This window comes from Notothenia coriiceps, unplaced genomic scaffold (genome assembly GCF_000735185.1).
Source record: "Notothenia coriiceps isolate Sejong01 unplaced genomic scaffold, NC01 NC01_scaffold00004107, whole genome shotgun sequence".
NCBI lineage: Eukaryota > Metazoa > Chordata > Actinopteri > Perciformes > Nototheniidae > Notothenia > Notothenia coriiceps.
The window spans coordinates 94120-109498 of record NW_011336808.1 but is presented as its reverse complement, the minus strand read 5'-3'; the positions used below and the strand labels follow the sequence as shown (position 1 = coordinate 109498).

The following is a 15379-nucleotide window of genomic DNA, read 5'->3' as shown; positions in this document are numbered from 1 at the left end:
AATCCTAATTTAATCATCATCTTCACCACGATCATTTATGTTTATGTTCGCCGAATTGACATGAAAGCACTGACAAATATGAATATACTGTAGTCAACTTCATTAAAACGTTATTAACGTGCCTAAACTCAGTAATTCACCATTTCTACGCATGACAACACACTTTGTCCGTGTTTGGCTCTCTCGCCGCACAGTGAAGCGTTCCCGCATTGACGTCACTTCCGGCTTCCCCCAAAACCTCAAAATGAGTCGAAGGAATTTTCCCGCGATGTTCGAAATTATTGATATTTATCGGAACGGGCTTTTTCTTTTTTAAACTGACGGTTCGAGATTACTAGTAGCCCACTATTTCATTGCACAACAGTTGTTGGGTTCGTGTCACAGGCTCTTTAAGAACATGGACCAATTTGTGGAGGGCTTTCTGCCATCCTGTGTATTCAACAATAAAGGACAGTCAACACATTATTTTGAAGAAAAGGACCCTCTTCTCAGGATGGAAGTTAACATACCTAGTGTGTAAACGTGAAAGCAGCATTATTGATTGATAAAAGTATAAGCACAATAAGTTAACAACACTCTGTTTAACTTCCTGTTAATTCCAGAGTAACAGTTCATTCATTCAACAATTCTTTTTTTCAGCAGCAAAAACGGGCATTTGATGCTACTGCATACATGTTCTAAACATTTACAGCAGTAGGGTAGACTACACATTCCTCAAATTGTGTTTTTTCATAATACCAATGTTCTTTATTATTCATGTGATTGAAAAAATAAAACAAGGACTGCAACGATTCTTCTTGGCCACTAGAGGGCAGCATTGAGTAATGTGAACGTGTAATGATGCTCTCTGAAGGAGAGATGGTCTTTCTCTCTCTCTTTCTCCTTTTGATTAGCATGAACATTCCAAGCTAAAATGTTGCCAATACCGTCAAACTATGTGCAATATGTGCTTTATGTGCAATATATACTTTATATACATATGCCATCTTTAATAACTGTAATATACCGGGCTGCTAAATCCTAAGAACTGCTATGGGATTTGATTTGTAGATTTGATTTGTTTTTGATCTGTATTTTTGAAAATTATGTAACTTCTTTAAGTTTTATTCTTTTTTTAGCATATTGTTTATTATATTATAACTTTATAACTTAGTACTTTTTTTAACGCATGTAAGATATGCAACACTAAGCTGTCTGTGGCTCTTTCCTGCTGTAACGCTGCAAATTTCCCCTCTGTGGGACTAATAAAGGTATTCTGATTCTGATTCTGATTCCTTTATGAAAGGTTAAACTCAACATGCCCTTTTGTTTGACCGTAGCTTCACCCTTCACTGATTTTGCATCACTTGTGTTGTGTTCTTGGCTCTATTTAAAACAGATCACACTCTAGAGCTACAATGCCTGGGGAAGCTTGTGTTAATGTGACATCGATAGAACACCTTTAGATAACTGCATGATAACTTGTTTAGGATCTCAGAGCAATGCTGTTCAGGGCTGTTTGACTGTGAGGTAACACTTTATTTAAGGCCACATCACTTTCAAATAAATGAAACAACAAGCTTAGATATATTAAGTTAACAACCAGAAAGATACAACAACAGATTCAAGTAAACGTTAACAACATCTCTAAGTAAACAGTCTAAAGCGCTAAAGGCCAAAAATCTGCCTAATTCAACAAGAAATATCCACTTAGAAAATATTATTATAGGTATTGTTTTGCCAATGAAATTAAATATGTTATTGATTCTGCATTCAATAGAGTGCTACTTTGATTCTGGGAATGATCAGATAGTGGTCCACTCTTAATGAGGCCTGTGGAAGGTGGGGAGTGATTAGCTTTCAGCCCAAATGGGGAGCTGTTTGTTTTTCAGCAGCTGTGTAGCCGCCGCTCTGCCCACACAAACACACACAATCATAAGCCCATCACTGTAAAGCACCATACACACACACAAACACTTATGCAAGTGTATTTATACAGTGTACACTATCTAAAGTCTCTTATTGTTTGTCGTTTAATGTTTGCAGTTGTTCCTCACTGTTTAATGAACACACAGACACACACACACACGCACAGATGGAGACAATATCAAACCACACACTCCAGCTTTTTGGGACTCCAAGAACAATCAGGCGGTCTGAGGCAGGGTAAAGCTTTTAGGTCTGCACCATTAGCTCCCTTTTAGTGGCCGGGAGGGATCCATCTACTTAACCACGCTGCTTTTCATACTAAGACTTAACAAACAAAGACTCGCCCTGTAGGCTGTTGTATCTCACAGGAGAAGTGTCACAGTGACCAGAGTAACAGTGTGACTGGGGGGGATGAAACTGTTCTGTTAGTTAACCTGTTCAGCTGTATGGATTTACACACAGAATATCACGTTTTCATGACCAGAAGCTTTTCCAGATGATTCATATATGGTTATTTTATCTAATGTTATACTTTCATTCATCTTAAAAGTAACACTATTCATCACTTTTGGGTACTTATTAATGTCTTCAAATATTTCCTGCAGTAATGTGCTATTTTATTTTGAAATGATTCTATCAAGTGTGCATAAAGAATGAGAAAGCTGGGGAACATAATTAATTCCTTGCATTCAGGCGACACATCCGTACAAGGTGATGACAATGCTTGAATGATTCGTTTTTATAAAAACCTTCACAAGTTAAAGTCAATAGCTATATGACGCTTGTAGTGTTGTAACACGTTATCAACACATGCAGACATAACAAGGCTTCTGTTTTAATGATACAACTCAGATTTGTGATTCAATGATCATTTTAGGAATAACTCAACTACTTTATTTCATCTCAGATGAAAATGTTACATCCCTCAGAAAAAGTTAATAAATAAAGTGATACATGTAAACCTTGTTGAAAAAAATAGACAGACAAACCAATATGGTCAGCTTATGTCATTATTTTATTTCTTCTTCAGCGCACATACTATATTCACAACCACATACTATATTTCAGCCTTCTGTGTCAGAGAAACATGCAAATGTCGAAACAACAGTAATTGCTAAAGAACTGCAGCACCACCCAATTGATTATTATAGCACATCTCACAGGACAGACAGTCAATTGGGAACAAATAAAAATTACATCTCATTCCTTTCATTTTGGCATGCAACATGCACAAAAAGCTGTTATTTAAAATCTTAGAAGACTTGCAGTAATTTAATTTATTTTTCATCACACAGTATCAAATCGTTTTTTGAACATTGTCAGATCAAATAACTCCTCTTTATGAATTCTGACCTTAAATAACTCGGTAATTAGACTGATCTGGATAAAACCAACACATTCTGCCATTAACAATACAGAGTCAGTGTCTCACGATACAGCTCTCTAACTGAGTTTATGTTTGACTCCCAGACACAGAGCCAGCTCATTCATCTGGATCTTTCCGTCCTTGTTGACGTCACAGTGACGCAGCAGGACGCCTCGCAGCTTGTCCAGCTCAGGACCGGTGAGATTGGGCTGGAGAGGACAGAAGAGAAAGGAAGTGAGAGTGGAAAGGCTTTATACTTTTAGCAAACAATCTGCACTATGCCAGAGTGGAGTCACATACTGTGTGCAATTTAGAGTTGTTATAAATAGAGCTGATTTTGGCAGGACACCGAAAAAAGACTAAGGGTTGACACCAAATCGCTATGTGTGTAGAAAAGGGAACATTATCAGCAATTTGGGATACTTACATAGATATACAACTATACATTACAACACATTTCATCTTAATGTCAGAAAACATGTTTGCAGAAACTGCAGCACAGTGTCCTACCCTGACCAGGCCCATCATGTCTTTGACAAAGCCGTCCACCTCGGCACCCTCCAGCGCTCCTGTCTTACTCTGACCAGGAAAGACAGAAAAGAGAAAAGACAGAAATTGAGGATTACTTCTTCTAATTCACATCATGATGACATTATTTAGTCGGTCATTACTGTTCCTTGGCTGGGCGTAGGCCTACTCATTGGGTTTATTTGTGGGGCTGGAACACTTTCCTAGCTATATACATGTAAGAATCCTGGAGCGTTTGCATGCTTATCAGCTGCTCACATTACATTTATTAAAATAAACACAATCTGTTGAGAAAAAAGGAATAATTGTAATCCTCCTCCTAACTGCAGTTGTTCACCACTTTTGCTTGAAAGAAGGGATAATGAGAAGTGATAAAAGTTACATGGATTTGCATTAATGCTGTGGTTTTTACACAAAATGCCAACATTGACCCATTCACACGCATCAGGGCTGTCATGCCTGCTTATCATCCCAACTAATGGGCATTCATACACTCACACACCAAAGGAAGTGCCTTCGGAAACAATTTGAGGTTTTGTATCTATCACGCAGAGACTTCAGGGGAGATTTGATACCACAGCCTCTCCCCATGCGGCCAAAGATTAAATCTGTAATTTTCTGACCATTTTAAACCTCTTTTTGCAAAGCTTGAAAAAAGGGCCACTTGCTGTGGTGTTAAGTGTTTCGATAAATGCAGGTGTGAAACATAATTGACGCGCTGAAAGTGACCATAGGACACTTCCTACAAAGGTTTTCCAGACATTCAAATAAAGTGCAGGCAGAATTAATAGGTTTCACATAAGTCCTTCATACATGCACTACTGTTCTGTGAATGAATCTGAAAAGTGAAGTTGTCCTCCCGGAGAGTGACTTGACAACATAATGAGTGCTTTATTCTATTATGTTTCATTATAGAGGGAAGGGAGCTAAGTGTATTTACTGATGTTGTAACAAGTCTTCTTCTGCTCACATTATGCATATTTGAGAGTGCTAATTGGGGATGGAAAATGTTTCCTCAACATAGAATTTCCTTCCGGCTGTTTGAAGACCTTGCTGTGTTAAATGCCCACATGCTCACATACTGCAGGAGAAACGTATGAAAGAGCTGTCATCATCTGTGTCCCACCAGTGTTTTCGTGTACTTACAACATCATAATGTTCAAAGATCTTCGTAAAGTCTCTCTTTCTCTCCTCTTTCCCGCAGGCCTTAGGAATAGAATAGAGGACTTGTGAGATTTGGAGAAATCAGATTATAATAACAGAACAAAATGTTTGAAATTGTCACAACATGATTAATAGTCCCGTCAAATTGTGATGCTTGATAATGACACTAAACTTGGAACTAAGACGATACTTATTCAATACTAATGAGATTAAAAATACGTATTCAATGGATTCCTAATAACTTAATTTTGATTTCATATCTATCGAGGGCAATTTACTGAATTAAGGTTTTATTTATTGGAACACATTTTAAAAGTACAAGGCTATTTATTATGATTTTACTTCTATTCCAATTGAATGTTCCTTCAGTAACACAACCTTTTTTCTAAGTCATTTTGTTCTCTTAGTTTTCATTTGGAGTGTGCTCTTTAACTGCTCTGTATGAAATGATAGAGTCAACACATTTGCCCTTAATTTCAGTATACAGTCATTTGACAAATATAAAGAATACACTTACTTCCATTTGGAACTGGAGCAGGAAATTATCCTCTAAAGCCAAGATCCTAAATGAGGAAGAAAAACATCAAAGAAAACCATATCATCTTTTGAGGTGAAATTGTCAAAACAGTAATTTTTTATATTGTTAACATTTAGCAAAAATAATTTCACGCTATCCGACAGTAGTGTCATGCAATAAATATTCTATTATACAGTATTTGACAGACATCTTAACATTGGAGGGACTTTTTACTGTAAATCTTCTCCCTGCTGGCTGAAAAGTACCTGGCCAAGTCGTTCAAATCCAAAGAGCCATCCTTGCTTTTGTCAAAGATTTTCATCTGCAAGAAAAGAAAGATGTACAGTAGTCCTAATGAGAAACATGACACAAATCTTCACTTATTATGTGAACACTGAGGGAAGACCAACATCTTTTTATAAGTGTTTTAAAGTCTGGAACTGTGTATACCATTGTGTCTGTGTACTCCTCCAATTTATCAGATGACACTTCCTTTTGATGATTTTGAAAGAGATCTTTCAGGAAAGCCTGAAAACAAAAGATAATCATCAGACACTTTTACCAAAGAAGAAGAGGACAAACATCTCAGTGTATGAACAGGAAGTAGTTTCTAAGGGCCGCAGCCATTTTCTGCTAATGTGGTCACTCAGGTCGGTTCCTCATGCAGAAACAAACACGAGTTACGATTCTGCTTTTTGTTAGGCAATTTTACCTTGAGCTCCCGAGCTGATATGTAGCCGCTGCAGTCAACATCGTACGTCCTCCATATCTACAGTAGGCAGGAAAGGGAAATGAACAAATGCTTGCATTAAATGTACAGTGGTGATAAATGGATTTAAACTAGTTATCAAAGATAGTTGTGTTATTTTAGTTCTTGTTATTGAGATACTATAGAGAAAAAACGTTTCGTGCTATTGCTGACTCGAAAGCATTAAAGCTGAAACACAATCACATACACGTAGTTTTGTACATAAGAGTCTTCCAGTAAGAAAAATAATCCGTCAATGACAAGCAAAAAAGGTGAGTTGCAGTCACTTCATTTATGTCTTGGGACCACTGGCATCAGGATACCTCTCCAGTTTTGGTGGTTTTAATACTCCTGTATAATTCTCACTGGTCCTAAAGTTTTTAATTGACGCAATGTAGTCCACATATTCCTAGTAGTTACAAATATTGTTGGATGTGGCTCAACGCTTGATGCATTTTCATATCTAGAATGATGTTTGTTATAGTCTTTGAAACGTACCTTCATGAAGTCAACGCTATTATCCATAGCAGCTTCTCTGCGGAAAATTAACAGGAAGTTCTCATCTTCAGGGAGGATCATATTGGCCAACTGAAAAACAAGGAAGAGGTCAGAGCAGAGATCAGTGTTTGGACAATGCAATTCTGTCTAGCTCTCAATCTGGAAAAGTTCTGTCCACTTTAGTCACAAGTGTACAGCAGTCACAGAAACTCTAGAACAGGTCAGGCTTATCCAGACTGGTCTTATAACTTGATCAGATCAGGGGTCAGTTTTTATTAATGGATCCAATAAAACTATTTTACATTGTCTGTGTCAATACAGTTTGGAGATTATCCTGAAAAGCTAAAGACACTGCCCAGAATACAGGAATATACTGTACTTTTTATTTAGATGATTATCTTTATCGTATGAAGATGGTAGCCTCTTGATCTCTACAAACTAAACCACTGCAGGGCTACATACGAAGAAGGACATGTAAGAATATAAGATTTAGTGTCATTTGGATGTCCAGGGCTACAGCAGCTCCTCCTGGCTCCGCTCCAGTTCATGATGCTCCTCTCTTGTCTGTCCTTTTTTTAATAGTATCAGCATTCCATTAGCTGATTAAACTGGCCCCCATCTCCAATCTATATCACAGGCTGATACTGCGGCAATTTGCCTCAAAGCGCAATGCACCAACATTGATGTTAACTTGATAGGAGCCAGTTTTCAATTAAATGTGTTAAAAAGAGAGCAAGGTTAACAAATGAGGGGAGAAAAAGTTGGAAGGATATTTAGTTAGGCGAGTAGCTACTAAGAGGTTTGACCACACGGTTCATGCATCACTCAGATTGAATCAGACATATATGGAAGATATATTTTCTGGCTTTCTCGAGTAAAAGCAAATGCACTTTGGTCTGCGGGTTAATGCATTACTGTAAGTGATTGGTCGAATGAATGTGTACATTCACTGTTTTTTTATTACACTTTTTTAGAGTAAAAGACAATGCATTGCACTGCTATTGTGCCAAGAGCTGCACCAATTACTCAGAATTGAGGCTGAGGGAGCATTGTCATGAAAAAAGGGCCTTTTATTTCTGGGAAACCACCGCAGCATGTTAAATTGTCAATCAAGTTGGAATTCATTAAATAAACTGCCAAATGAAAAAGACATTTGAGAATCAACAAAAATGATTACAAGCAGTAGTCCTATTTGAGTGTGCAAAAGGATCCATAGGTTGTTTCTTTTAGTTATTGTACCTATTCAGACAAGATTACAGAAGTGCATTAATTGCTGTATAAATTCAGAAGATTGTTTGGTATTAAATCATCTGTGAACTTCTGCATATAATCATATTTAAAACTGTCTTCTCACTACAGGGTGGCTTATCAAGACTATCATCAATCCCCGGAAATACGTTTTCCATCTTCTGCAATATGGTAACAGCGGCATCATTGCTATGGATACATTAGATAAACAGAAGATGAAGAGGAGATGGAAACAGCAGGGAAACAGGGAGGGGGAGTAGAGAAAGAGAACGGGGTAAGTGAAATAGATGAGTTAGAGAAAGAAGGGGCAGAGGAGAGGAAGATACATGTAGAATAAAGAGGAAGTTAGCGTGAGATGGTTTTCAGTGTGCAGAGAGAAACAGAGAGATGTTGACCGTAAGCATAAAGGAGAACAAGTAAAAACATGAGTTAGCAATTTGAGATGAAGAAATAGTATCATACCTCCTGAATCTGTAGTTTCCCATCAGCAGTGACATCATAGGCGGACATAAACCTTTGCTTCAGCCTCTGGACCCTTTCTTCAGTCACTTTCTCCTGTGGACACACAATAGGTTTGGATGACACATCGATTTTTGCCCTAGGTCCACAATTAAACTGGACAGAGACATGATGATGATACAGTACATGATGGGGCAACGTGCTATAGTAAACACAGTTAATTGTACTAAAAAAGATTGGTTTCATAACATTGATTCCCTTTAGCCACATGTTTGAACATCTTGGAAAATAACAATATTAATGGATTAACTGTTAACTTGATGAGTCACAGTTATTTTAAGCCATGTCACCATGGATACTATTTTAAACACTCATTCTTTTTTTTCTCATGTACTGCTTACTCAAGGCTTACTCTCTGTAAAGCACTCATGTAGCTCACTTAGTCTTTAAAGTGCACAAAATAAAATGGATGCACAGGATGTACATCTTCTAGAAGAAGATAACTACAGATAAATTAAATGAAAAAGCAACAATAGTTTGTTGCATGCTAATCTGGGTTAACAATCACATTTCCTTTTCCTGTCAAGACCAGGCTCTCTCTTTTTCAACCACAGCTCAGAAAAGAAAGCACGAAGCAACTCAAGGCAAGATATTTTTCAGCCTTTGTAGTTATTTTGAAACATTTTTTAGAAGCTAATTGCCTAGTCTCTTTGGAAACCATCCATCACCGATCTGTAACTATAGAAACCTGTTGATCTGGGGTGCTGAAGTGTGAATCATGGATTCGTGCAGGGCAGAGCACACAGTCTGCAGATAGCCAGGTGCCAGATCCCTGCTCATTACAGAGACACCACTTTATCTTCAGCATCAGCTTTCTATCAGACTGCACCAGTAATCTCCTGTTGCTAAGCAGAAGTTTGAAGAGCACATATTAATATTTGACTTAATGCACACGATCAACGCAAGGTGCACTGCATAACAAACCCATGTGTTCAGGTTTATATTACAGTGTATCACATGCAAATTCATCAAATTGCATGTGAGCAAATCATTTAAACTGTGGTAATACAAGAAGGTAAAATCTGCATAAATACAGAATATTTTGCCCCAGAGGAAGTTTAAAAAAACATAACGATAGAAAGGAACCATTTGGTAAATATCCCCCAATGGAGGAATAGAGTATAATAGAATGACTGCACCATTACAAATACACAGCAGTACTTATCCTGGGGGCAATTATGATGGAGAGCAAACATTAGAGAGACATGTGGTCGGTGGTCTGTTTGTTTTAGTAAAACCCCATTAGTGTCCGAGGGAGTCCAATCACAATTAAACACACACTGGAACATGGACTAATGGCTGTAGGGATATTTGGTTTCTATTATAACCGGTTGGTGACTTTTCCTTTGACAGTGGCCAGAGCTCTTTAATTGTGTTTTGCCTGACATCGTTAGCTTCAGCTGCCCGCACAGATCAGTGCGGCAGAGTCTGGGTGCAAAGTCAAATGCATTTCCAAGGAACTGATTTAAGATGTAATCTTGGCAAATGGTGTCTTATATTCAATGTTTAACCAAAACAAGATCAATTGGATTACCCTTTTATGCAGATCATTAGATTTAATAGCAACTTCAAAAACAATTGTTGAGTACTACTAGACCAGGCACATGAACAAATAGGAAGATTAGCTAAGAAATAAAGCAACTGTATGTCTTAATTCTCATTCTCAAGTACAGACATTATTCTGAATACTCAAACCAACATCCATGCAGAATTCAAATGTAATTATATCACCTTTCTCACATGGTTTGAACTAAGTGTAGAAAGAGTAAGTTGCTTTGACCCTATCGAGTTGCTGCCTTGTGATTGGGTGATGAGATATTTGCGTTATTAAGCTTTTGAACAGGTGTAGCTAATAAAGTGACTGGTGAGTATATATTGACACAGTAAAGTAGCATTTTCAAATACAAATGATATTGCGGTGCGTGTAACACTAAATGGCTGTCGTCACAATTTATGGATTAATTCATCCAAAGTAGTCTCACCTGTGGACCCAGTTTCTTCATCATGTGACGGAAGAAGTCATCAAGCTCTTTGTCCTCAATGTAGCCATTATCTGTCAAATAAAAAATATTTTAAAGACCAAGTGAAGAGAGTCGGATTCCCCCCCCAAAAAATCCCAAATTTCCCAAAATTGGGATCAATAAAGTACTATCTTATCTTAAAAATACTGAGTAAAAACCATAGGTAAAAACGTATGAATTCACTTCGCCACCCGATCACTACACAATTATTTCCATATTCTAAGACTTATAAAGGGTTGCTGCTCAATGTTCCTGTGCACTTTCCCTTTTATAATCACCCTCTTTCAGATTTGAGACATATGTACATTTATATTTTTTTCAAACAGAATTACATAGGGTTGTACTCTCTTCAAATATAGTACCAGAGGACATAGTTATTTTGCAATGTCAACAAGCATTTTAACCACAAGAACTTCAATTACATCCAACAAGAACTCAAAGTAGTCATCACAGAGAAGGGTTGTCTGTCTAGTGACAGCAGAAGATGCATTTGAAAGTACTGTGCTATCTGTAGATGAAGAAAATGGATCAAAAAGTATGAACAGTTTAAATATCCTCACCATCTGCATCAAAGTGTTGCCAGATTTCCAAGAAACCAGCTGCATCCAGGTTATCAAAAGCAGTGTCCATGTTGATAAGGAAAGGCAAAGTAAGCTGTCAACTGAGGAGTGAGGTGACAAGTTGTGTTGCACTGTTGGATGCTTGGCTGACATATGCTCTTGTGAAAACCACACCTTCTCTGGGTGAGTGACAGAGAGACACAGAGAGAGAGGGTACAGTATGCCGTTGGATTGTATTTGCCATCTGGTGGCTGCATTATTAAACTGCAAAGCATCTTCAACAAATGTTATAAAAAGAGAATGCAGAGATTAAAAAGCTTGTAAAATTATTTTAATCAATATTATTTGCATGAAGAAATGTCCAACAACAGCAGAATGACTTAATGAAACATTGATCCGTGACAAGATGGAACAAATAACATATCCAGACTGATAAATAGCAAACATGTCATTTGCATTTTATTTTTCCAGCTCAAGGAAAACTGTCATTGTTTTGCATCATTTATTTTTTGAATCATAAAGAAAGAAACATTAAATTGATTACATGTCATAACAAATTAATACATACACATAATTAATTTCTACATTTATCAACACAATGTACATGTGAAAGGAAAAACAAAGGAACAAGACATACATGGCCACTGTGTTTATTCCAAATAAGTTACAAACAAACCCCTAGTATAGTAGTGTACTTAGTAGCAAAACAACATAGGATTTGCCGTGTTCACATAGGCGTGTGAATGCATCACAGTGTGTATATTACACACACATATACACACTCCTACATGTATGAAAGCACATATATACAAACAGTACAACTCACATCATGCAGTCATACACATAGACTCAGGAGTCTGGACTCAATGCTACTTTTCACTTTCTCCACTCCATGCACCAACAGAAATGAAACTGATTCTCATTTTTCTGATTTGAAGAGATCAATCTTTCACAAAACTTGACAGAAACACAGCCAGCTGCTTCTGAAATCCCAAACAGAGAGAAGAGGGTTTTCACGTTATTTTAGTACATACTGCAAAGTAGTTTTATTTTCTCCCCTGTGTCCTGGAACATCTTTCAAATTAAAATTGATTTTTGAGACAGACTTAAATCGAAGCAGTTGTTGACATCAGACACTATAATAACTATTTACAACAGTAACAGTGTTATTTCCCGATCCATAATGAGTGACAAAGAAACAGAATGTTATCATAATAATCCTACAAAAAGACATCGATAGACACCATAGGTAAAGGTGCACCAGTAAGACCTTTGGCCCTGACTTTATTTAGGCTCAAAATACAAGTTGTGCCCCTTTCATACTGCAAATGAAAAACGATGTCAGGTGCACGTTCAGTATTAATGCTGGAGCACAGTTTGCCACACAACAACTAGATAGTCAAAAAGTAAAAAGGTAATTCCACAGTGTTTCATTTCAAAATAAACATGAGTTGGATTCAAATATGTGTTAAAGTGGTATAATGCTGCATTCACATCATAATGGCAAAGTTGATTTGGTAAAAAGTTTAAATATACTCTGCATTGGTAAAATAGCACTATAGCAATTTAATTGACAAGAGGAATCCACGTTTGTTAGTTTTTAAAGTATAATACCAGAAAAAATCCAAGATTCTTATTTATAATTACGACTTGAATAATTCTGATATTTTTTGGGTAATGAAGGTAACTAAAAAAAGACATGCAAACAGCATGTTAAACAAATGTGAATGAATGTCCGTCCTAACCTGCGATCCAACATTATTATAACTGCATTACTTTCATTTAAAGGTTACAATCCAATGCTAAGAGTCAAAACTGCACATTGATGTATACGTTGCCACACATCTCAGTTACCATTTCTTAAAGCTTTTCTCAATTAATGATAAGATGAATGCTTTGCACATATGGTTATTTTGGGGATCTGTTTGTTGACTACCTAGCAGTGTGAAAAGGGCATTTCTTGCACTTAAAAGACAAAGATAAGAGGAGTCTGCCTGAGACTTGTTGCTGAGGAGCAAAGCAAGGTCGGCAGTGTTTGAAGGCTGGAGTTCCCTCAGTGTCGCGCTTTTACACAAAGATCACACAAAATAGCTTCTGAAATGGAAAGCAAATGTCAGTGTTTTTTTGTGTTCCTCTTTTTGAATAAGATCTTTGTTTTCATTGGATCATCAGCACACCAGGGGAATGTAATGTACGTGTGAGGAATCAATCCGTCTTTAAGAGCAATTCAGAGTTTCTATGACTGTGAGAAACACTGGCACACCTCACAGTTCACTTTAAAAGTCTCAAGTGAGTGTACCAGTAAAACAATTAAGCTATTCGGTTTTGTTTACTTGACAAAAAAACCCCACTACAGACATGTTTATGCTGGAACTCTGTATTGCACTTTAATGACAGGCGTCTACTAGACACACTTTTTTCCAGTGTCTTAACACAGAGAACAGTGTTAGTTAACAGTGCTGGAGCCTTATTGGTTGGTTTTTAGTGAAGTTAAAGTGTACCACAGTCCTCTCAAAGCAACACTTCATATGGTCACTCCAACTCTCCTACACAGAGACAGTATCCTTCAGGGAAGAGAACAGTGAGTCTCCTCTTAGTGACATGTAGATTATCTGTTAGGCAAGCTACATCAAGTGTATATGTTGATTGATGATGGGCTGAGATTCTCAGCTGAACCTGTACTATCCTGGAAAATAAATGTCAAAGAATTGCATAATGGATTCAGTCACCTCTGAAGTCCGGAAACAAGTAACTTGCACATACTGAAAAAATAACATGTAGAAAAATCTATACAAATGCCATTGGGGCCTGGTCTGGTTGTATGTTGGAGTTCAAGTACAGAACAGTGATCCTGGTGATGTTGTTACATGTGTCTGGTCCCTGGGAGACAAGCTAAAACAACAACAACAACATGTTTCATTATTAGTCAAAGACCATGAGTATTTTCAATAAACACTTTCAATGTCTGTCTTTTGCACATAAAGTCTGCTGGTTCCTGAAGCATCTATTTTTTTTTTAGTGGTTTACAAAGGTTTCAGTATTTATTGGTTGTATATGCTCGGTCCCCCTAGGAAACATTTCTTAATATCCTGAAAACGTTATCTTTCAGAAACATGAGATTTTATCTGAAAGCAAAGATAAGGAAGCTCTAAGGAGAATTAGCACAGTTTGGTTTAATAGGTGACATGTGATGGAACATCCCCCCCAAGTGTTAATAATAATTGTTTTATCATAATTACCAAACTTTTAATTTGAAACTGTGTATTACCTGATATATTTCAGTAGGTCTTCCTGCAAACCAAACTAGATGTGTAATATAAATGAAAACATATCTTTAAGATTCCCACTTAGTTGCTTTTTAAAGGAAAACATGTCAGTCTTGTCAACGGATTTCTGTAGTTTTTTGTCTTACTTATATTAAAATAAAGTCTTTATCTGCCTCCTCCACAGAGTCTGATGACTTATTTCCCGCTGCCTTGTCCTTGTCTTGTTTTGGACATTGGTCCTTCATCTTGAAGGAGCCGTGATCCTCAGAGTTGACACGGAGACGGCCAGGTCGCTGAAGGGAGTCTGACACCGTGCCTTTCCTCACTGAAAGCAAGAGGAAGGTCAAGATGAAAAGGACAGACAGACTATCGACCATTTTCGAGCAAGAGGAAGGAAGGGGGAGAAGTGAAGAAGAGAGGGAATCTGGAAATTATGGATTATTTTTAGATGAAGCTTTTTTTAGTTACTGCTGCAGTCAGCTAATTTGCCATAGCTAGCCTAAAAGTCAGTTGAAAGTGAAGCAGGAAGGGATTTAAAGCACCTCAATCACACCTGCTTTTTAACATTGAGGACCCAAATAGCAGACCCAGAGGGCTGAAAAGCAACCTAGACAAGACACATGCAGCCTACTCACTGTGTGTATAAATGGACATTGTTAAAACTGCCCCCTCCACTTTTTAAGTCTCTCTGGATTTATTCGATAACAATTTCAAAAGAAATTCTAATTTGTTGAAGAGTGGGAATTATGGCTATAAACATGAATAAGATGTGTTTACCTCTGACAGGCCCCAGAGGGTGTCACTGATAACAAACACGGGAAGGAAGAAGGAGCAGAGAGAAGAAAGTCTAACCAAAGAGAGGACGTATATAAGAACATCAGAGGGAAGGGAGCAAAGACAGACAGACAAACATCCCCAAGCTGCCAGGCTTCTGTTACATAATAGATACGACTGCTGTCAGACACTGACATCAAACATCCTCCTGTCTATCTAGGAACAATCTGCTCTGGGCAAAAGACAGTTTCCCAGTCAAAAA

The 15379-nt window shown here is 37.5% G+C and overlaps 2 protein-coding genes across 2 annotated transcripts in view; both read right to left on the bottom strand.

Annotated features, from left to right (window-relative positions):
* Window positions 1-2905: 2905 nt before the first annotated feature.
* On the bottom strand, window positions 2906-11221 carry scgn (secretagogin, EF-hand calcium binding protein). The gene is made up of 11 exons (XM_010767309.1): window positions 11078-11221; window positions 10479-10549; window positions 8440-8532; window positions 6730-6819; window positions 6196-6252; window positions 5934-6011; window positions 5750-5805; window positions 5484-5529; window positions 4949-5008; window positions 3785-3853; window positions 2906-3483 (listed from the first exon to the last, which is right to left on the bottom strand). The coding sequence occupies exons 1-11, from the start codon at window positions 11145-11147 to the stop codon at window positions 3352-3354; spliced, it is 822 nt and encodes a 273-aa protein (XP_010765611.1). The 5' UTR covers window positions 11148-11221; the 3' UTR covers window positions 2906-3351.
* Window positions 11222-11392: 171 nt separating this feature from the next.
* Window positions 11393-15379, bottom strand: part of LOC104942112 (leucine-rich repeat-containing protein 16A) — a 55939-nt gene continuing 51952 nt past the window's right edge. The window contains exon 36 of the mRNA XM_010767311.1: window positions 11393-14668. Coding sequence (XP_010765613.1) covers window positions 14490-14668 — 179 coding nt within the window. The 3' untranslated portion in view covers window positions 11393-14489. The remainder of the gene's footprint in view (window positions 14669-15379) is intronic.

Excerpts from the sequence above, each read along its gene's own strand:
- scgn (XM_010767309.1), bottom strand. The coding sequence starts at position 11,147 with ATGGACACTGCTTTTGATAACCTGGATGCAGCTGGTTTCTTGGAAATC. Across the intron at positions 10,550-11,077 it reads GCAACACTTTGATGCAGATG|ATAATGGCTACATTGAGGAC; the intron begins GTGAGGATATTT and ends TTTATTTGACAG. Across the intron at positions 5,009-5,483 it reads TGCTCCAGTTCCAAATGGAA|GCCTGCGGGAAAGAGGAGAG; the intron begins GTAAGTGTATTC and ends TCTATTCCTAAG.